General features: G+C 33.0%; 2 protein-coding genes across 2 annotated transcripts in view; both read left to right on the top strand.

Moving 5' to 3' along the window:
* Positions 1-22,340, top strand: part of LOC142546923 (protein LNK2-like) — a 98,932-nt gene that overhangs the window by 47,162 nt on the left and 29,430 nt on the right. The gene's annotated exons all lie outside the window — the stretch shown is intronic.
* On the top strand, positions 10,472-20,994 carry LOC142546919 (putative protein arginine N-methyltransferase 3). The gene is made up of 7 exons (XM_075654896.1): positions 10,472-10,835; positions 11,149-11,703; positions 11,818-11,915; positions 12,351-12,429; positions 12,538-12,786; positions 12,881-13,048; positions 20,172-20,994. The coding sequence occupies exons 1-7, from the start codon at positions 10,512-10,514 to the stop codon at positions 20,625-20,627; spliced, it is 1,929 nt and encodes a 642-aa protein (XP_075511011.1). The 5' UTR covers positions 10,472-10,511; the 3' UTR covers positions 20,628-20,994.

Here is a 22,340-nt window from a genome sequence, read left to right as displayed (position 1 = left end):
GGGTTGGAAATTCATCTCATAAAATTGATTTGTGAAACCGTCTCACGATAGTAATTATAAAATTATATAAATGATATTTTTTTTAGTGAAAAATGATATTTTTACATTAAAAATTAGTTCTTTTGAGTCATAGAAGCGTATAGTATAAATTAATACTTTTAACATGAAACATAATAATTTACTTCAGAAACTAATCTTTTCGACTTAAATTACAAAGAAATACCCTGCAATCAAATAAACATATATTACAAAATATATTTTTGACATAAAAAATATTTGCAAGAAAATTAATACTTCATAAGTCAAATAATCATATGTTACAAAGTAATATTTTTACATAAAAATAACAATACTCTGACAGTAAAAAACAATTTTGATATAGAAAATAATAAATTTGAAATAAAAATTAATATTTTTATGTCATATATTACATAGTAACACTTTTATATAGACTGTAATGCTTTTGTGATGAAAAATTATACTTGTAATAAAAAAAGTAGTAATTTTCCAGTAAAAACTAATATGTATGACGTAACATGCAGTTTTGCTCCATTACTATAAAATCGTAAAAACGATGCTTTTGTAATTAAATTAATATTTTGACATAAAAAATAATATTGTTGAGTCAAATAAGTACATTTCACAAAGTAATATGATTACGTAAAAACTAATATTTTTACTGTAAAAACTAATATTTTAATTCCTTTTATGTCAAATAGACAATGTTAAGATCAAACGCTTACCACTATGCCAAAAATTATAGCTGTTAGCTAAATCGCAACTTTATTTCCTTATACTTGTGGCAGCGCATAGTGCATATACTTGAGTGCTAATGGGTCGGGCTGTTAAGCCCATGATTCTAGGGAAGTGCGTGTATATCTGCTATTACAGATATCAGTTTTATCATTTCCCTACCATCGGCCCTATCCCAGCAGAAACTGTGTTACCCGTTAAGATCTGATGTCGCTCTTTTACGGTCCACTTAACCAACCATATCAAGTGGTGCAACGTCAGCAGCTTGATACATGAGAACTTCTCAGGAGGTCAATCATGTCAGTACTACTATCACTCATGTACGCTTATCCCAACATTTCCCCCTGATAAGTATAAAAATATGCTTATCGGGAGACTTAAACTCATGACTTTGCTCTGATACCAATTGTTAAGATCAAGCGCTTACCACTAGTCCAAAAACTATAACTCTTAGCCAATGTGCAACTTTATTTCCTTATATTTGTGGCAACGCTGATTGAACCTACTTGGGTATTAATGAGTCGAGATGTTAAGCTCATGAATCCATGAAGGTGTGTGTCTATGTGCTGGTGCTATCTCATATCTATTAGAGATCAGTCTTACCATTTCCTTACATTTGGCAGAGACGATATTATTCGTTAAGATCTGGTGTCATTCTTTTACGGCCCACTTAGACAACCAGATCAAGCGACGCAACGTCAACAACTTGACGCATAAGAACTTCTCAGAAAGTCATCAATCCCAATACTAAACTCACTGATACACGTTTAACCCATCAAACTACGTTAGAAAACAACAACCATGACAGCGACATGTTGGCACATACCTTCGTATATTTATTTTATCTTATTATTCAAAGGCAAAGTCAATTTAAAAAAAAATATGTGATATCCCTTTCCGAAAGGACAAAAGGACACGTCCTTTGAAATTTTTGTGTGAAAATTAAAATAAAATGTTGCCTGATTGATAATTTATTTTTCTTTATTGAATAGTACATTAATTTAAATAAAACCGTTCCTGAATAATCTTTTAAAATTAGTTCATTAGTTTTATGTGTTCAATTTTCTATACCTCCCCGAATTAATATAATATGATATTATTATTTGTTTACATGGGCCGGTATAGTCCAGTTATTAGTCTCGCTACTATAAAAATCCCAATTCCTTAATAATCATCTCGAATTCTTCCAAACTTACTTTCGACAGATCTCTTATTTGGGTCATTCATGAAAAAGCATTACTTTTTATGTTAAGAGTATTACTTTTTATTGTGAATATCAGTAGGATTGACTCGTTTCACAGATAAAGATTCGTGAAACCGTCTCAAAAAAGACCTACGGTTATTATCAATCTTAACTTTTATATTTTCTATAATATTTTAAATTTAACCTACTATATCTAATTAGGCTTGTTTCCCTTATTAGATCTAAATATTTAGAGATATTTTTTACTGTCTATAAATAAATTAAGGATTCATGTCAAAAATTTTATGGCATTATATAATTACACATACCATTGTTAGATTTTGTTCATTACAATTAATTATTTTAAATTTCAATTGAATGGATCATTTGTTCAACAGTCAAAATGTGTGTGCAGCAAATTAGCTAGCCATTTTTTTTTTTTTTGAAATCAAAATTATTTTATGAATTTCTCCGTTACAAAATACGGAAAAAGTATTTCCTTGTATATTAAAATTCCCTTTTTCCTAGATGTTAGAAAGTACTAATTCATAGAACTTCTTTTCTGTACATGAAACGCAGCTGCAAGATACATACAGAAGAAGACCATTGCGAGAACTAAACTAGTGGTATATACATACCACACACAGCTCTTTTCACAACTCATAGCTTCCTAGCACATCTACGAGAGAAGTATCGCAAAACGAATTCGGCCCGAAGATCTCCGCAAATTGCTCTTCCATTTGAGAGGTTCGCCCGTCGTGGACGCTCTCGAAGAAAGAAACAGACGAGTTACACATAGTTGTATCGTTTGAATTCGAAATCGATGAAAACTTATACCCGTCGCTCGTCTCTTCTTGCGTAACTAAATCTCCATCATTCAAATCAATTTCAAGAAACTCGTGAATGACTTTATCATCGTTAAGCTCTGTATATTGCGCGATATCAGAGTTTTTCCCTGTAAGTTCTTGCACGAGAGACATAAACCTAGAGGCACTAGTCTTCACCTTCATGGGACTAGAAATGTACACTACTTTTAGTGAATCTTTGCCTTTTTTATTCTCTCTGAAACTCTTCTTCTGTCTCTTCAGCGTTCTTGGAACACTTTGACTAATATCCATTAAAGGAAATCTTTTCAACTTTAATGGAAGCTGCGTCACAAAATGTTGTTTGTGTACGTGACAGATACTAGCAAGGGGTGGAAGATTATATATATAAAGTTGTGTGCACATACGTATATTTTTTATTTGTATGTATATGTACATTTGTATGATATAATGTAAATGTTAAGAAAAGGGTGCTTCGTGGAAGGAGATAAAGACGACAATAATGGAGAATAGAGGTACTTGGATTACCATCAAGCGTGAAGACTAAGAAGATTGACTCAAGAATTAGACAGATCGTTTTATATAGATTCGGACATATTTGTTTATCGAATAATAATAAAAATAAATATAATATGAGAAGACCTAATAATTAAATATAATACTAATAAAAGATATCACTCGCGTCATATGTGTTATTATTATTTTTAATTTGATCAAATAATATTAAACAATTAATACAAAATTATTTTCAGTTTAGAAGAGTTATTCGTTTTAAAATGAAGTTTTGGTTAGATTTTTTTCTATGTGAAATATGTAGTGATTTGAGTAGGTTTTTAGTAGAGTAAAAAAGATAATTATGAAATTAAATATTTTGGAGTTCTCTAAGGTAATTATTCAAAGGATCTCACACTTAATAATATAGTATAAATAGTATAGTTAGACGACCTATTATATTATTTTTTTAAAAAAATAATTACACGTAAATATTTTTAAATTCCCGTTTTGTCCCTAAATATGTTGCGTCTTGCATTGCAACCAACTGGATTTCCTTCATCCATGGACATGATCGAATGTATGAACGCTATTTGGATTAATCCGAATCGAAATGGATTTCAAATCTACGTCGTGTCAAGTTAAACAATTAAAGTTGTAATTATACTGAATATAAACTGAATCTCATCCTCAGATTTTTCCCGAAAGAAAATATCTTCCTCCAAATAGTTTTTGTGTTTTTATTTGATGGAGGTATATATATATATATATATTTTTTTTATACCACATTCATTTAACAATAAGCTTAAGAACAGATTAAAATAATTAGTTCAAGAAACCGTGGGAGTTACATTGAATTGACGTGTGTGGACACAAAAGCTACGAAAGTTCTGTAAGTAAGAGGAGTTTTGTATGCAAGATTAAAGGGTGATTCTCACGTGCGCAGCCTCGTTTGACTATTATTTTTTTCCCCCAAAAGTCGAGTTATTCCGTGGGCTACTAAATTGGAATTTGAAATATGAAAATAAATATCATATTCCTTACGATGTATAAACGGACAAGTGGCGACATCACTTCAAAAATTTATACTCAACCCCTACTTGATAAGACCGAGTTTGTTTGTGGGACCCGGACGCTAATTCATTCCTTAATCGTCTTTAGGAATAATTCAAACAATTATAATAAACAGGGTCTAAATTTTTTTTTTAAAATACAAAGCGGAAACGTAATGTAATTCAATTCAAATTACATATTAACCATAAATATACAAATCTTGTATTATCTACAAGAACTCAACTAGGTTCAACTATATCTCAGTGCTGAATCCTAAGTTGCTTCGAAGCCCGGATCTCCACGCTATCTAGTCCAGCCTCGTTCTCTTCTTGACCCTGATCATATCCCACCTGTTGTCATGCACACATACAAACAAGACAACAGCCGGATAACTTCGGTGAGAATTACATTCTCAGTATAAATCATGTATACATGCAATCATAAAACAACATAAAAGCATATAACAGATATGTATAACATGTATTCAAATCAGAATATAAATCCATATCAAGAATAAATCCTATTCTAAACATGTACCGTCATCAGGAACATAAATCAGTATGTACCATATTCAGGAACATAATCCACATGAATCAATATAACTGTCAATTAGACTCATGACGTCACATTTAAGACTAGACTCAATCCTAGTCTAGGGATCCCGGTTTCCAGAAGTTAGCATTTCCATATCGACCAACAGTAATAGAAAAGACTCCAGTTCTATCCACGTCGATAGGGTATCGATCACCAGTAATAGAAGAAATATCAATTCTATCCACATCGATATGGTATCATAGATCACCAGTAATAGAAGAAGCTCGTATTCTATCCACATCGGTATAGTATCGATCACCAGTAATAGAAAGAACTCTGATTCTATCCACATCGATATAATATCGATCACCAGTAATAGAAGAAGTTATGATTCTATCCACATCGATACGGTACCGATCACCAGTAATAGAAGAAGAAGCTCCAATTATATCCACATCGATATAATATCGATCATCAGTAATAGAAGAAGTTATAATTCTATCCACATCGATAGCCAAACATCCGGTGACAGACTTTGGCACTATCGCCAATACACTATCTTGTGACATCGTGCAATGTGCCCGTGGCGATCCCACCACTATCGGGCACTTCTGTCACAAGATTACTCGTCTAATACCTGCTGTCTATAAATCAAGAGAACAAGTACATCAATCAAATCAATACAATAAGGTAAAGTATGTGATTTAGGGAAACTCGAGCCAAACCTCACTCGAGTTGTGCAATCCCAACTCAACATTAATTTATACCTTTCTCTTCTCGTTCTGACGAAGACGAAGTCCTGCATTCAATCCTGTCCATTCTCAATCTGGTAATAACAATACCGAACAGACACAATATCAGTATATAACTCAATTCAACACATGTTCTGATCAATACTCAAATCAAAACATAATCTGATCAATGCAAATCGACATATGGTATCACAATACCATCTCAATCAATACCGAATCTGATCAATATCAATTTACTGATGTTTTGACGGCATAAAAATACAGTCTCAATAACCTCGTCAATTCCAACACCACAGATATAATACCAGAACTCATAATCAATATCGGTGCAATTCATAATTTCACTAACAACACCAATCTGATATCGAATCTTAATCAAATCGACTCCGAAAATCATAATAATTCATAATCAGTCCGTTTCTTAATCTGACTTCGATTCTATGATGTCTAACATGTCAAGAACATCATATATGAATCCCATTCAATTCTGACAACATCATAATTTCAAAACATATCAAAACGTAGTAAAACTTACGTCCAGTTGTAGCCTACGTCGATAGGAACACAGTACTATACTCGGATTCGAAGACAGACGGACGGATTGCTCGTAACTTGAATTTCTCCCGAAGCTTCCCTCGGCTTTCCTTTTTCAATTCTGATAATTCACATTTGAATGTATATATATATATATATATATATATATATCTCGCGCATGCATCAGGGCAAGTGGCATCTTTCCGTTCTGCATGACTCGCGCATATGCGCGCTCAAAGTCCGTGCATATGCGCCGGAAGCCTTATCCAGCTACTGGACTACTCGCGCATATGCGCGCACATAAGTCGCGCATAAGCGCGAGACCTACTGTCTCGTGCCTCCCCTTACTCGCGCATATGCGCGCCTTCTGCCGCGCATGTGCGCGAACCTTTCTGCCCTGCTCGCGCATATGCGCCGTTCATGTCGCGCATATGCGCCGAGCACTCCACTAGGTTACTGGACACCTCGCGCATATGCGCGTCCTCACGCCGCGCATATGCGCGGGGTCTTCTGTCCACTCCGCGCATGACTCGCGCATCTCATCGTGCATGTGCGCAAGCACACCTCCTTGCACATGTATTTACATCTTTTCTCCCTTATTTTTCCGGTCTAATCCGTTCTGTTTATAATCATCTCAATTAATCAAGAAATCATCCCAGATTAATCTCAGATTACGGTAAATACACCCAAATCAGTTCAGATTACGGTAATCAAATTCTCGGGCCTTACATTGTTTGTTTCTTTTTTTTTTTAAAAAAAAAAAAAGCTTTTGGGAGCAAATTTGTGGGCAACTTGGTTGGCATTCCGAGAGCAATGCAAAATGTAATCAAAAAGCAGACGAATAGCTTCTGTGACGTTATCATACTTGGAAAAAAGAGTGCGAATATTAATAGACCGAGACCCCGCCAGCCAAATTGACCGTCCAGAATGTTGGGCCACCGATAACCTTTGTGATTAACAACTATTAAGAATATGATAATTGAAATGTATTCAACTTCCACGATTTAATTTGAAAATTTAATAGGTATATTGTTGGATGCAATAATTGTCCATGTTTGGTAGAGCGATCGAATCGTGGTTCTTGAGCTGCTGTGCGGTTTAAAAGATTTGAGTTGCACTATTACTGCTAGCTATATTTTTTGGTAAAGCGGTAAGCGCTCGGTCCTACAAGTTGTGATTTATAAAGTTACTATAACAAGTTGAAAGTCGTTATATCTGGAAAGACGATTGTCATATTCCGTTAGCACCATGTATAAGGAAAATTCGTCTCAAAGACAAAAAATTTTCTCTTGCTTCGAATTCAAATTTGCTAACATGCTATACGTGTTCTGCTGTCCTCAGGTTACAGATCCAATAAAAGTGATATTGGATAATCCACACAAACAATACATATTTAAAATATGTTAAAGGAATATCATAGGAGCTCGTGGTGCGATCTTTTCTTTCTAAATCAAAGGTTTATAAGGTAAATTATCTCATAAATTGGAATTCTAATTAACATTTGTTTCAAGTAATCTGAATATGTGAACTTAGTTTATAGTATTTTGTTAATGTTAATATTTGGTGATTTACATGTTTGTTAAATTGAGTTGGAGGATGAGACATGATGGGCATGCCATAGAAGATAACGGCATATCCAACCCTGGTCCATCGTGAACTCTAAGTTGGGGATGTTGAACAGGGATTTGGATCCTCTGCTGTGGCTGAAAACACAGTATATGGTGCTGTACATTTTTTATACGACATGAACAGTTGATCATCTAATGGACCTCAGATAAATTTGAAAAATTGTCAGACGTACTGAAATGATCAGCTGATCATCTCGTGTAAAAAGAACGCATCACAGATTCAGTCACAACAGATGATTCAAATCCGTTGAACAGTGCCATGCCATTATGCTGTACTTCGTGCGTAGGTGAGTGGGCAATAATACAATAAATGTAATTGAAGTACTCTATATGTTTCCAAATAATTGAATATATAGGATTTGACATCCCCGATCGAACAAACTCTTGGCGATTATGATATTACAATAATTATTTTTTTAAGGAGTGCTCGAGAGAATTTTGTTTATTTTAAAGTGATTTTTCTATATATTTGTTGAAAGTAGGTGATAAACAAAAATAGATAGTGTTTGAAAATAAAATCTTAAAATTAATATAAGTTAAATTTTGAATGTATTGAGAAAAATTGATTTCAATTTTTTTTTTAAAGTTACAACAATATCTTTAACATACATAATATTAGTATTTTTAATTATCTAAATTTGGTACTGACTCCACCAACGACATAATTTTTTAATTATTATTAAATTTTGAATATTTTGTATCAAAATTTATTTATTTATTTTATAACAAGAATGTTTGAAATTTATATAAGATTTAATAAAATTAAAAAAAATGAAAAATTTGTATAAATACACAAAATATGTGAAAAAATAATAAATCTAAAAATTTAATTATAAAAAATGATTTTTTAAATATGAAATGCTTGTAATAAAATATGATTTTGAATTTTATGAAATTCATTCGAAACTCTCAAAAACTCATATATAAATAAAATTTAACATTTTATAAAATTTCCAAATTTTTTTTTATAAAAATTAAGAATAATTGTGGAATATGATAAATTTTTTAAGGATTCAAATGTCAAATTGTAGCTTTAAACAATTGACAAAAAGAGAAGATATAAAAAACATCTAAATATTGTTTCTAATTTTGGGTTAAAAGTTATAAAATTTGAAATAAAAACTGATTTTTACAAGCACACCAAAATATTTTCACCAACTAAAATCCAAAAAGTATTTCTTAGAAGCTCTTCTAAACAAGCTATTATAATACAAAACCAATTATTTATTAATTTTGAAATACTGATTTCCGAAATGATTGAAATGATTTAAAGATACAAAAAATAAAAAAATAACAACTTTTTAATAAATAAAACTTATAATAAATACTTTGTAAAACAAAACATATAACAATTCAAGTAGGTATCTTGTAAGACAGTCTTACGAATTTTTATATATGTGACGGATCAACCCTACCGATATTCAAAATAAAAAAGTAATATTCTTAGCGTAAAAAAATAATATATTTTTCATGGATGACCTAAATAAGATATTCGTCTCGCAAAATACAACCCGTGAGACCATCCCACATAAGTTTTTGCCATAATTCAAAGTTTCTACATTAAGCATAAATGATTTTTTATACTAGTTAATTGTATGCATAAATTTGGTCATGTAAAATGATTTAATTTTATTTTTAATGACTTAAACTTTATACTTCTCAAATTTTGTGGAAAAGCTAACCTCGAACCCTCGAAATTCGAATATATAAGTCTTTTTTGAGGAAAAATATAAGAATAAGCGATTACGCTTAATTCCAACGTTTGATATATAATATAATATAAGGGAAATGATATTTTTGGTCACGGGATTTTCATTATTTTTTCAGTTTTGATCCAGTTAACAATAAATTTGTGTTTTTACTCTTATAACTTATATTTCTTTTTCATTCTGATCATGTTATGATTAATTTTCATTTTACACTTGTAACTTATAAATATATATATATATATATAAATATATATATATTAGTTATATATTTTTTTTTGCAAGAATTTATGTCTCTGTCCATAAAAAGACAAAAAAAAAATTTACATGTTACACGAATAAAATTTAAAATCCATCATAACATAACCAAAAATGAAAAAACATTGCAAATTATAGGATTAAAAAACATACTCATCATTAATAAGATAAAAAAATGGAAAAAATACAAATTACAAGACAAAAAATATATCATATCCTATAATATATACTAGTGGTTCATGACATCCGTATTGCATGTGATCCGTTAATGTATTTTTTTATTTTAAAATAAAATGTATTTTTTTATTTTAAAATAAATTATCAAATTTTAAAATTGAAAATACAGGAGAGAAGAGTGAATTGAAAGAGAGTTTTAATATGAAATTGAGTGGATAAAGTACATTTTTTAAATTATGAAAAGAATTTCACAACATACCAAATATTAATCAGTATAAAAAACTTTAATTTTAATTAATAATATATACACATAATTTAAAATATATATTAAGAAAATTACCAACACCGGTATGTTTTTTTCCAGTATAAAATAAATAAAAATAAGCTGCCGGGCTTTGTAACCCGGCGCTTTGTAAATATTTTCATATTATTATATAATATAATATAATGGAGACGATTAAATTTTGCAGAATCAAAATGAAATGATAAGGCGCGTGCACTCATCATCCAGGTATAAAGTCCAGGACAATACCAAAGGGTTTAGGGTTTAACGGTAAATCGAATCTTGCGAAACGGTAAATCGAATCTTCCGCCATTCTTTCGCACTGCATTTTTCAATGGCGACTCACCGAGGAGAAGATGAAGTAATTCACACTGGAAGAAGCCCTATGCATGATTGCATGGAGCCTGAAGTTATCGAAGAAGAGGAGGAAGAAGATCAGAATTGGGATGATTGGGAAGCTGAAGACGAAGCCGTGGAGGATGCCTCCGCTTCAGAATCCCAGTTGCGCTGTCTGTTCTGTGACTATTGCTACAGTTCATGCAGCTCTCTTTTCGAGCACTGTGCTTCAATTCACCGCTTTGACTTCGGCGAGATTAAGAGATCGCTGAGCTTGGATTTCTATCAATGCTTCAAGCTCATCAATCACGTTAGGTCGCAGGTATAATCGCGTAACTTAGTTTTTGGCGCTTTTACGGTTGTATTTTCTTATAGCAGCAATTTTCTTTGTTTTATCAAGCAAAGTTTTTAAGTATTTCCCAATGCTGATACTCTGCCGGAGCTTGTTGATTTGAGTTGGTTCCTACTTCTTATCATCTAAAAGAGAACACTCAAGGGTATCAGTTGAATTTTAGATTTGTAGTAATGAACATTTGAGTTGTCAGTAAGTTATTTGACATGCACTTTTGTGTCATACCCCTCGGAACAAGAAAATGTCTAAATTCTGTGTTATTTTTTCCCCTCTCTCTTGTTAGGTTTCAGAAAACAAATGTTGGAGTTGTGCGATGATATGTCAATCGAAGGAAGAACTGCAAAATCACCTACACAAGAATACTAACTTTGAACACAATGTTTTACCTTGGAATGATGATAGATATCTCAACCCATTTCTTCCAGACGATGCATTATTGTATAGGTTTGGTGAAGAGGACGAAGACGAGGATGGAGATGCTTTGCCCATTGACAAAGAGGAGCTGGAGACTTATTTATCTCAAATTGAGAGCATCAGCATCCATGACATTGGTTTTTCTGATAAATATGCATCAAACTTCACGATTCCTCGTGAGAATGGGGAAAAGGAGGTTGTATGTACGTTTAACAAGGATGTGAACAGAATATCTCCGGAAATGGTACTACTAAATGGTGCAAGTAATGAAACTGGTGGAATCTCGTCACATAGAAATTGGAAAAATGAGATGTGTTTTGCTTCTTCTTCCGAAATCGCCGCAAACGAGATTAAGAATATAAATAAGAATTATTTTGGTGCATATAGTTCATATGGTATCCACCGTGAGATGATAAGCGATAAGGTAAAGAACACGAGTTTCTTAAAGTAAGTCATGCTTACACTTTCAACATAAAAACCATTTTCTCAATCCTGATTACTGTGGTAGAGATATGAGGGAAGTTTCATAAATTTCCAGGCAAGAACTGATGCTTACAGAGAAGCTATCTTGGAAAATCCTTCTTTGCTAAGAAATGCGGTTGTTATGGATGTCGGTTGTGGAACTGGGATTCTAAGGTGATAAAAAATTTAATTTTTCTTTAATCATTAAAATTTTTTCTGTTGTTTTTGTTCCTTAATTTGAATGTATATTAAGCAACAGATGTAAGCACACAGTCTTGCTTTATAGTGGTTCAAAAAGCACACAAAAGCTAGAAGAAGTAATTTTGTTTTTTTTGGCCATGCCTTTTTCGCAATTATAACGTGGGAGAGTATTATGGTAGTTCTCAAACTGAAACATTATCTTCTGCAGTGCATTGCAATGCAATGCTGGTTTGCTTTCCATTAACAATGACTTTAAACCTTTATTAAAAGCTGTCCATGAATATATTTAACAAATACCAATCACTTTTGCATCATGTGCCATCTGGTATTTCCTTGAAGTAGTCGCACCATCTTATGTTCTGTGTTATTAATGTCCCAAGATTGTCCTGAGTTTTTCTTTTTCACTAGTCTTTTCGCAGCCCAAGCAGGAGCTTCAAAAGTTATTGCTGTTGAAGCTAGTGAGAAGATGGCTGCAGTGGCTACTCAGGTTAAATCTGGCCACATCAATTATTTTTTTATTCTCAAGATTATCGTGCTTTATCCAGATATTATTTTAGTTTGTCTTTATGGATGATTTTACTTTTTACCGAAGCAGGTGGCAAAAGATAATGCTTTGCTGCTTACCAGAAGCGAAATCAGCAAAAATGGTGTCATTGAAGTGGTTCCAGGCATGGTCGAAGAGCTATACAAAGATGACCATATCCAACCTCATAGCATAGACGTGTTATTGAGTGAATGGATGGGCTATTGCCTCTTGTGTGAGTCAATGCTCAGCTCTGTTCTTTTTGCACGGGATCAATGGTTAAAGCCTGGAGGTGCCATTCTTCCGGACACAGCTACCATGGTGGGTTCACTCTTTCCGCTGTGTCTTTCTTACTGTTCTTTATGCTTGCCTTCATTATAATGGTAAATATTGTTGACCTTGATTCCTCGTCCAGTTTGTTGCTGGTTTTGGAAGAGGAGGGACCAGTCTTCCGTTCTGGGAGAATGTATATGGTTTCAATATGTCTTGCATAGGGCAAGAGATTGTTGAAGATGCTTGCCGGTTTCCTATAATTGATGTAATCGACAGTATCGACATTATCACGACTACTGGAGTTCTGCAGGTTTGTGGTTCTTTATCAACTCGACTAAAATTTTACCATTTACTTGTAATGTTAGGAGTACTGTAATGAAAATGAAAATGAAAATGTGCTACAACCTGATAGACAGGCTGAATTGAGTTGGAACTAGGATTATCCATTGACCGACGATTTCGGTTGGGAATAAATCTAGCAAGCGGACTAGGTCAAGTTATAGTAAATGGATGATGAATCCAAGTATCGATCCCACAGAGACTAATATTTAATTACTAGAATTTTTATCACTTAACTTAAGCTAGACAAAATAAATAAAAAGATGATATGTGGATTATTAATCTAAACTTTAAATAAAATAATTGCAATTAAAAACGAGGGATTCAAATATCAAGGAGGGATTCAAATTCAAATAAATAACTAAGACACACAACGGTACCAAACTCTACTATGTTGACACATGTTAAAATTCAATTAATTATTTAATTCTTGCCAATCACGGTGAAATCCCCAAATTTATTTATTAAACGATTCCTCGAGTTAATAAACCTATTTAAATCTAACAGTCCAATTATTTCTAATTGAATTTAATTAGATCTAAATGCATTAAATCTTCGTGGAATTTCAGTTTTCACCTAAAACCGCACACTGAAACCGAATACTATTTCTAGTCACTTTAACCATATGTTGACGACGTCTTTGTTGCTATATTTAATCAATCATCTTCCGATTCGTGATTAATCAACATACATGTAAATAGTTGATCAGGCTATTAACAAGAAATATTAAACTAACATCAATCAATAATTAAAATCTAGAAAAATAATATAATGAAAATAAAACAAATATCAAATAAAGTATTGTTTGACCCTATTGTGGTCTTAGACTAAAGAAAATTATTCCATAAATTCAAAATAAAAGTGAAAAGTCATATTTAAGTTCATAGAAGAAAACAAAATAAAGAAGGAATAAAAGAAATTCTCAGTGATTTGTGGCGTGTGATGAGGGATTCATCTAGCTTTTGCCTCTGTCTTCCTCCCTGTTTCTTTTCTCTTCTTCCTCCCCGGTGTTGTCTTTCGTTAGTCTTCTGTTCTGCACTTCTGTCTTCTCTCTTCTGCCTTTCTCCTCTGCTGTTACGGATCTCCTCCCTACTGTTCACTTTCGTTCTCTTTCCTTTCTTCTCTCTCCTCCACCTCTCTCTTCTTTTCTCTCTCTGTTCACGTCTCTGTACGCTTTCTCTATCTCTTCCTCCTTGCTTCTCTTCCTCTCTCTTCCGTGCTGATTTTTTTTCTCTTTTTGCGCCTCCCTTTTCTGCTCACGTAGGCTACCTTTTATAATTCTTCATGGGCCTCATCCTTTAAATCTTTGAAGCTCTTCTCATGTTTAAAATTGTAGATAATATTTTATTTTTCAATTTTTAGGCTTCCTCTCTCAATATCTGGACAAATTTTCTTCCAAAATTTCAACATTATCAAGGAATAAAATATAAGAATATTTTATTTCCTTCCTCTTGGTATTTTGTTGCCTTTGAAGTCTTGCAAAATCATATTATCTCGCCAATTATGCATTTTTTCCTGTTCTATTCAAATCTACAATCATTATAAACTTAATTAAGATAAACACAAAATTAGGGATAATAATTCTAGATAAGCACAAATATTATAAAATAGAATCTCTAAAATCTCTTCAAGATTTGGGCTTATCAATCCCCCCACACTTAGCCTTTGTTCGTCCTCGAACAAATCAAAGAATAAAAACATAACTGAGGAATATTCAATGATTCACCACAAAAATGACACAATCAACACTTTTCAACCTACCAAATTCCGTCACACTCAATCAAAAGATCACACTTCGAAGATCATAAAATTCACTTTCGTTGCAACTTCAAAACTCAAGCATTCACTAGAAAAGATCAAGATAATGAGACGTGTGTAGTGTGGAAGTCAAAACTCATATTCCTCAAAGGTGTTTTAGTTCAAGGAGTGCTCATATATATATTTTTTTTAGAAACTCATCATAAACTTATCTTTCATACCTTTCGCCACTAAATGTTGGAGAAATATTACTCGGTCAATAGGTCTTTTCAAGCTTATAATGTTAGGCCACGGCTCACGGCTACAATAAAGGTAGGGAAGATTCAAAATGAGAGAAATAAACAATTTAATCATGCAGCGCATTCCTTCATCTCCTATCTTCCTTCCCTTATTGAATTTCATCATTCCTCCACCTAATATTTTTATTTTCCTTGTACTTTCGTTCATATTCCCCCATATTTTTTTTTCTCTTCCTCCTGCTTTTTTCAATCTTCAACAACATTCCTTTTTAGTTTTTTTAATCATTACATCATACAACATTCCTTCCTCCTTCTTTTTTTTCTCATTATATATATTTTTTCATCAATCCCCTTCCCTTTCTTCATGATTTTTTTCTTCAAACTCCTGCAATTTTTCTTATCAATTATTAACACATGGGAGTTATTGAAAATTTTAAAGCGCTAAAGGGGTTTATTTCTCTCAAAATTAAGGTAGATGAATAGTGTATGAGCTAAAATTGGGTAGTTGATGTGGGATTTTAAAGGAATACAAATGGGGGCTAATTGTATGTCTTTGACACACTCCATTCGATTTTTATAGGCTCAAAATGGGATACTAGGGATATAAATGATGCATTGGGTAGGCTCGAAAGGCTCAAACGGTCCAAAGATCGCCTAAATCATCCCTAAGTCATTCTCTTCCGTATTTTCGCCTCGAAAGATAATCAGACAAGTTCTAGATTGTTTCTTTTCTTTATTATTTTTTTTTTCAATTTTTTTATGAGCTTTCCTCTTGCCAATTCACAATTAATTCATATAAGTATGACTTAAAGTGCATAGATTATGTCTCAAAACATGATACAAAACTAGTTTGTGCTCAAATCCTTCGGCTACAACTACAGCTCATCTCAATCAATTCTAGGTGTGATGTAATTTCTTGAATGTTCAAAAATCTAGAAAGTCAATTAGTGTATAATGTAATCACAAGTGCGGTTTCTCAAAAAAATAACCAGAAAAATTTTCATGCTCGAGATTAAACATTGAAGCACATGCTAAGTATGGTGACGTGAAACAAACACAAATCAAATCTCCCCCACACTTTAGATTTACACTGCCCTCAGTGTCATGCCATTCAAAAAGTATATAGAATTTGGATGTAAAATAGTAAGAGAACACTTCCCTGGCAGTGTGCTTTAAGATCCATGGAGTACAACATGGGGATGGTAGAATTCCTCAGTGCCGGTAATATCTTATTTCAACAGTTTAGCTTTTCCAGAGTCTAAGTCATCTTACTTCATTCCCAAATTCCCTACACACACCAAAATCACATAAGATTAAACTAACCAAATAAAAAAGTGAAAATAAAAAAATAAATGAAACAAAATAAAATAAATCATTGGGTTGCCTCCCAACAAGCGCTAAATTGATTGTCTATAGCTAGACAATGGAGAAGCAGCCTTCAAATAGCGGCTTCCGCCCATAGTAAATATCATACAATATTACATATGGGTCTTGATTGTGTGTGCTTTCAAGCTTGGCATGATATTGACATTGTAAGCTCGTCGCTCCAACACCACTCGGCGGCAAAAATTGATTATTAGGGGAAGAACAATCCAATCCATGATAAAGCTCGTAGAGGATGTAATATTCTTGAGTTTGCGTTGATATGAATAAAGAATCTGCTGGTGGAATATACGTTAAAACCATATATGAGTTCAAATCCTTCGACTTGTGTTCTTCTGCATCCTCCAACTTCTCTTCTGCCTCATCTTCGCATAGGAATTCCTCGAAGAATTCTTCTTCCTCCAGCTTCACTTCTGCCTCATCTTTGCATAGGGATTGCTCATAGAATTCTTCTTCCTGATTGGTCATTAATTGATCGACAAAAATTGCTTCGTCCTCTTGTTTGATTTCGGACACTGGTTGCATTAGAAGCTCAATCTGTTCATCGATGAAACACAAAGAGTTGACCATCTTCTCCCACTGGGCTATGATTTCATCTAAATGTGCACTACGCTCTTCTTGTTGCTCAAATGGTTGGTTTACAAAATTGGGGCAAAATTGTGGAGGATATTGGTGACTCCAACCCTGCAGTGAAGGATCACAATGCCAGTGGTAGTCGAAATCTGCCATATCATTTAACAAGTGCATCGCACTGTTGTAGTCTCTATTAAATAAGTGACTACCAGTTGCCAAAACTCCATAATTTACCCAACTTCTTGTTGCTTCATCCAAACCAAAATAGAAAATTTGAATAAGAATGTAGTTTGACAAATCATGAAAGCGAAAGTTGTTTGCCAGATCATTGAATCTCCCCCAAGCAGCATAGAATGGTTCCGAGTATTTTTGGGCAAAATTCGTGAACACTCCCTGATGATCCATCTTGAAGTACCTCGCAATAAAACAAATAAATTAGAAAAAAAACAGATGATTTTTTTATCTTTTTTTTTTGGTAAAAAAATGTCTAGTCTCAATAAAGCAATTTATTCCAATATTAAATAAATTAGTCCCCGGCAACGGCGCCAAAAACTTGACCGACGATTTCGGTTGGGAATAAATCTAGCAAGCGGACTAGGTCAAGTTATAGTAAATGAATCATGAGTCCAAGTATCGATCCCACAGAGACTAATATTTAATTACTAGAATTTTTATCACTTAACTTAAGCTAGACAAAATAAATAAAAAGATGATATGTGGATTATTAATCTAAACTTTAAATAAAATAATTGCAATTGAAAACGAGGGATTCTAATATCAAGGAACTAAGACACACAACGGTACCAAACTCTACTATATTGACACGTGTTAAAATTCAATTAATTATTTAATTCTTGACAGTCACGGTGAAATCCTCAAATTTATTTATTAAACGATTCATCGAGTTAATAAACCTATTTAAATCTAACATTCCAATTATTTCTAATTGAATTTAATTAGATCTAAATACATTAAATCTTCGTGGAATTTCAGTTTTCACCTAAAACTGCACACTGAAACCGAATACTATTTCTAGTCAGTTTAACCATGTGTTGATGACGTCTTTGTTGCTATATTTAATCAATCATCTTCCGATTCGTGATTAATCAACATACATGTAAATAGTTGATCAGGCTATTAACAAAGAATATTAAACCAACATCAATCACTAATTAAAATCAAGAAAAATAATATATTGAAAATAAAACAAATATCAAATAAAGTATTGTTTGGACCTATCGTGGTCTTAGTCTAAATAAAATTATTCCATGAATTCAAAATAGAAGTGAAAAGTCATATTTAATTTCATAGAAGAAAACAAAAGAAAGAATGAGTGAAAGGAATTCTAAGTGATTTGTGGTGTGTGATGAAGAATTCCTCCAGCTTTTGCCTCTGTCTTCCTCCTTGTTTCTTTTCTCTTCTTCCTCCCTGGTGTTGTCTTCCGTGTAGTCTTCTGTTCTGCACTTCCGTCTTCTCTCCTCTGCCTCTCTCCTCTGCTGTTACGGATCTCCTCCCTTCTGTTCACTTCCGTTCTCTTTCCTTTCTTCTCTCTCCTCTACCTCTCTCTTCTTTTCTCCCTGGTGTTCACGTCTCTGTATGCTTCTGCCTCTCTCTTCCTCCTTGCTTCTCTGCCTCTCTCTTCCGCGCTTATTTTTTTCTTTTGTTTTGCGCCTCCCTTTTCTGCTCATGTACGCTACCTTTTATAATTCTTCACGGGCCTCATCCTTTAAATCTTTGAAGCTCGTCTCATGTTTAAAATTGTAGATAATATTTTATTTTTCAATTTTTAGGCTTCCTCTCTCAATATCTGGACAAATTTTCTTCCAAAATTTCAATATTATCAAGGAATAAAATATAAGAATATTTTATTTCCTTCCTCTTGGTATTTTGTTGCCTTTGAAATCTTGCAAAATTATATTATCTTCCAAATTATGCATTTTTTCCTGTTCTATTCAAATCTACAATCATTATAAACTTAATTAAGATAAACACAAAATTAAGGATAATAATTCTAGATAAGCACAAATATTATAAAATAGAATCTCTAAAATCTCTTCAAGATTTGTGCTTATCATCCATCCTTCTATTTTGGGTGGCTAAATCAACCTAAACAATTTATAATTCTATCAAAGGTAGAATATTTTATCAACCATATTTAAACAAGATCTGATTTTGTCAATTCCAATAAATTTCTCAAAATTCCCCCTCAAGCTTGGTGTAGATGTCGATGAGTCCAAGCTTGTGGACAAGAGACTCAAGCGAGTTTTCTGTCAATCCCTTTGTGAGTAGATCAGCCAACCTGTTGTGATGTAGGAACTTATTCGATATCAATTATGCCTTCTTCCAATTTTTCTTTAATAAAATGTGGATTTACTTCAATATGTTTTGTTCTGTCTTATCTTATTCATTGGGTCTATACCCTTTAAATAATGTGCAGGTTACATACCATAATCCCACTATTTTGGGTATAACTAAATCAACCTAAACAATTTACAATTTTACCATAGGGAAAACATCTTATCGACTATATTTAAACAAGATCTGATTTTTGTCTATTCTAGTACATATCTCAACACCATATGTACTGAATTCTATCTTTTAACAAACGCTGACTCAATCCATGTTCCAAATTTTTAAGTGGTGTTAAGAAGATTGTACGGGTGACTCAACTTTGAAGTTCCTCCGTTGTTACTTTTGGATTTACTGCTCTAACTTTACTAGAATTGCCATTGTTATAAGAGTTCAACAATAAAGACTTTTCCATTTCCTTTGGGAGATATGAGGTCCAATTGACGGCAAAAATTTTTCTAAGGACTTCAAATATCCGCGAAGCCTAGTCAATTATTTTAGCTCTTGAATTTAACTATCATATAGTTTGTTGTTGCTTTTGTTGGCCTTATTCTGGTTGTCCGCATGACCGATTTGAGTTTAAATTAATGGCATTCGTGAAAAATGTTGTAATATGTGTACTGAATGCATCACTAGATTTACTGTGTTTTTGTCTGATTTTTCTCTTCATCCTATTCCAATTGTGCCTTATAGGACATAAAATTGCAGTGTGTCATATGCTGTTTTTTTAATTCATTGTGCATGCTTTTTGAGTGCTGATGATTTATACCTTGTGTTACTCTATTATTTCAGACCTTTGACCTGGTGACACTGCAAACTAAGGATATGGACTTTACGTCAGAAGTTGAACTCGATACTAAGTTGGTTACTTCCTTGATCAATACTACATGTTCTAAACTAGAAACTACTTGGTGTTATGGAGTTGTTTTGTGGTTCGAAACCGGATTTACAAAGAGGTTTTGTAGAGAAAGACCAAACGTTTTGTCCACATCTCCTTATGATCCAAGTACTCATTGGTCACAGACTATCCTAACTTTTCGTGAACCAATTGCAATGGGGTCCAGTATTGGTAGTGAGAAATTGGCGGCAGTTGGAACAAATGAGTGTCCTGCTGCGAGAATACAATCTCGCATCAGTATTGTCCGTTCTACTCAACATCGAGCCATCGACATTTCCATGGAGCTTACTGGGATTGGGCACGATGGTAGAAGACGTAGTTGGCCAGCTCAAATGTTCAATCTCAGATAATCAGTTCATCTTGGGCGGTGTCCTGCTTCACTTTTCTGTGGTGAAAAGGTCTTAATTAACAACCCTGAAGACAGGGAAGAAGGGACCTATCATTTTTCCGGGGCTTTGTTGCTCTGCTAAGATCATGATCCATAAATATTTTGAAAGATGGAATCTGTTGCTGTCGACGGGATGTAGATGAACAATATTGCCTAATGAACTTATGAATCCCGGAGGGTGGAAGCGGCTATTTGATGTATTTTTGCAGGAAATCTATGATTGCATTTATCTATCATCATTATTGTTATGACGATGATGTGATGAGTGAACCAAATTTTAGGGAAGTTAAGATTGACGACGTGATTATAGGCATTTTTCCCAGCAAATATTATCTCCTTTTTTTTTGGGTCTGTGAAAAAACAAGAGCGAACATAAAATGCGAGTGCAAATATTTTCTTGAAGAAAAAATGCAGAATGCAAAGCCAGTCTGAGAAAAGTGCTTTCAATGCTGTATTAATTTCGTAACACGCAATGGATCACCCAAAACATTACATAAAAAACCAGCAAATAACAAAGGGTAAAAAAGAAGAAGAAAAAGAGTAAAGTGGAAGTGAGAACAAGGCTCGTGGTTTTGTGGACTTTTGTGTTTGAGGCATCTTGTTCTACTCCATGAACGTTAATTTAAACTAATCAATTACAATAATTTTCCTTTAAAAAGCTTCACAGTTTTATATTTTCTTTGTTCATGGTAGATTTGAAATGAAATCTATGCTCAAACGACTAATATTGATCATAAACTTCAAGACCATAAAATCATGTGCTAACTCTGGATGCATATGCTACCGTACGTAGTAAAAATGTCTTGAGTTTCGGCAGAGTTGGGGATAGTTCTTTTCGGAAAATAAACATAGATGATATGAGATGATAAGAGAAGCATAACTTATGAATAATAATTTCATACGCATGGTTAACATAATGGTTCATAATTTTAATCATTTGTAGAACTTGAGTTAAAGATTAGATAAAAAAAATAATGTTTAATCAATTAACGTCACATCTTTCCCATCAAACGATGCCGATCGTGTATATCAACACATGTAATTTTCTATTTTTTTCTCCTGATTATTATTAATGATCTACATGGAATATTGTCCTAGCGTTCTAAATAAAAGCGCATGATTATAATAAGTAATCAAGATGTGTAAAGATGAAGCAATCACATGTGATTAAGTTCATTCTCAATGATAAAACTGTTGCATGAATCACTTTTTGTTTCCTCTTGCTTTATGCTAGGAAAGGAATTAGGATCCATATAAGATCACTTTTTTTTTCTTGGGAGCACTAAATACCCTGCTAGAAAAATATCAGAACGTGATGTATGTATATGTTCAAAATATTTAAGTTGTATTGTAGTCGTCGGCTATAATTTTTCCCCACTTACACACAAAAAATGCTTATATTATTTTTCCCCTAAAACTTGAAAATCTCGTTTAATAGAAATCTTTTTAAGCATAGTGATTCCGAACCAAAACCGGTTCACAATTTATGTATTAAGTGAGAAGTGATCAAGTTTAATTCTTATTTATTTAAGACAAGCTAATTAGTCATGCTGGCGTTGTTCGTAAAAAGAAAAAGAAAAGAAAGAAATAATATGTCCATCGATTAGTTAAATGCTATTAGTATTGCTTAGATGAAGGCTACATAATCATGAAACCTAGTCAAACTAAAGGAAAA

The sequence above is a fragment of the Primulina tabacum genome, chromosome 5 (genome assembly GCF_025594145.1).
Source record: "Primulina tabacum isolate GXHZ01 chromosome 5, ASM2559414v2, whole genome shotgun sequence".
In the NCBI taxonomy this organism is placed as follows: Eukaryota; Viridiplantae; Streptophyta; class Magnoliopsida; order Lamiales; family Gesneriaceae; genus Primulina; species Primulina tabacum.
The sequence above is the reverse complement of the archived record's forward strand: the minus strand, read 5'-3'. Positions and strand labels throughout refer to the sequence as shown.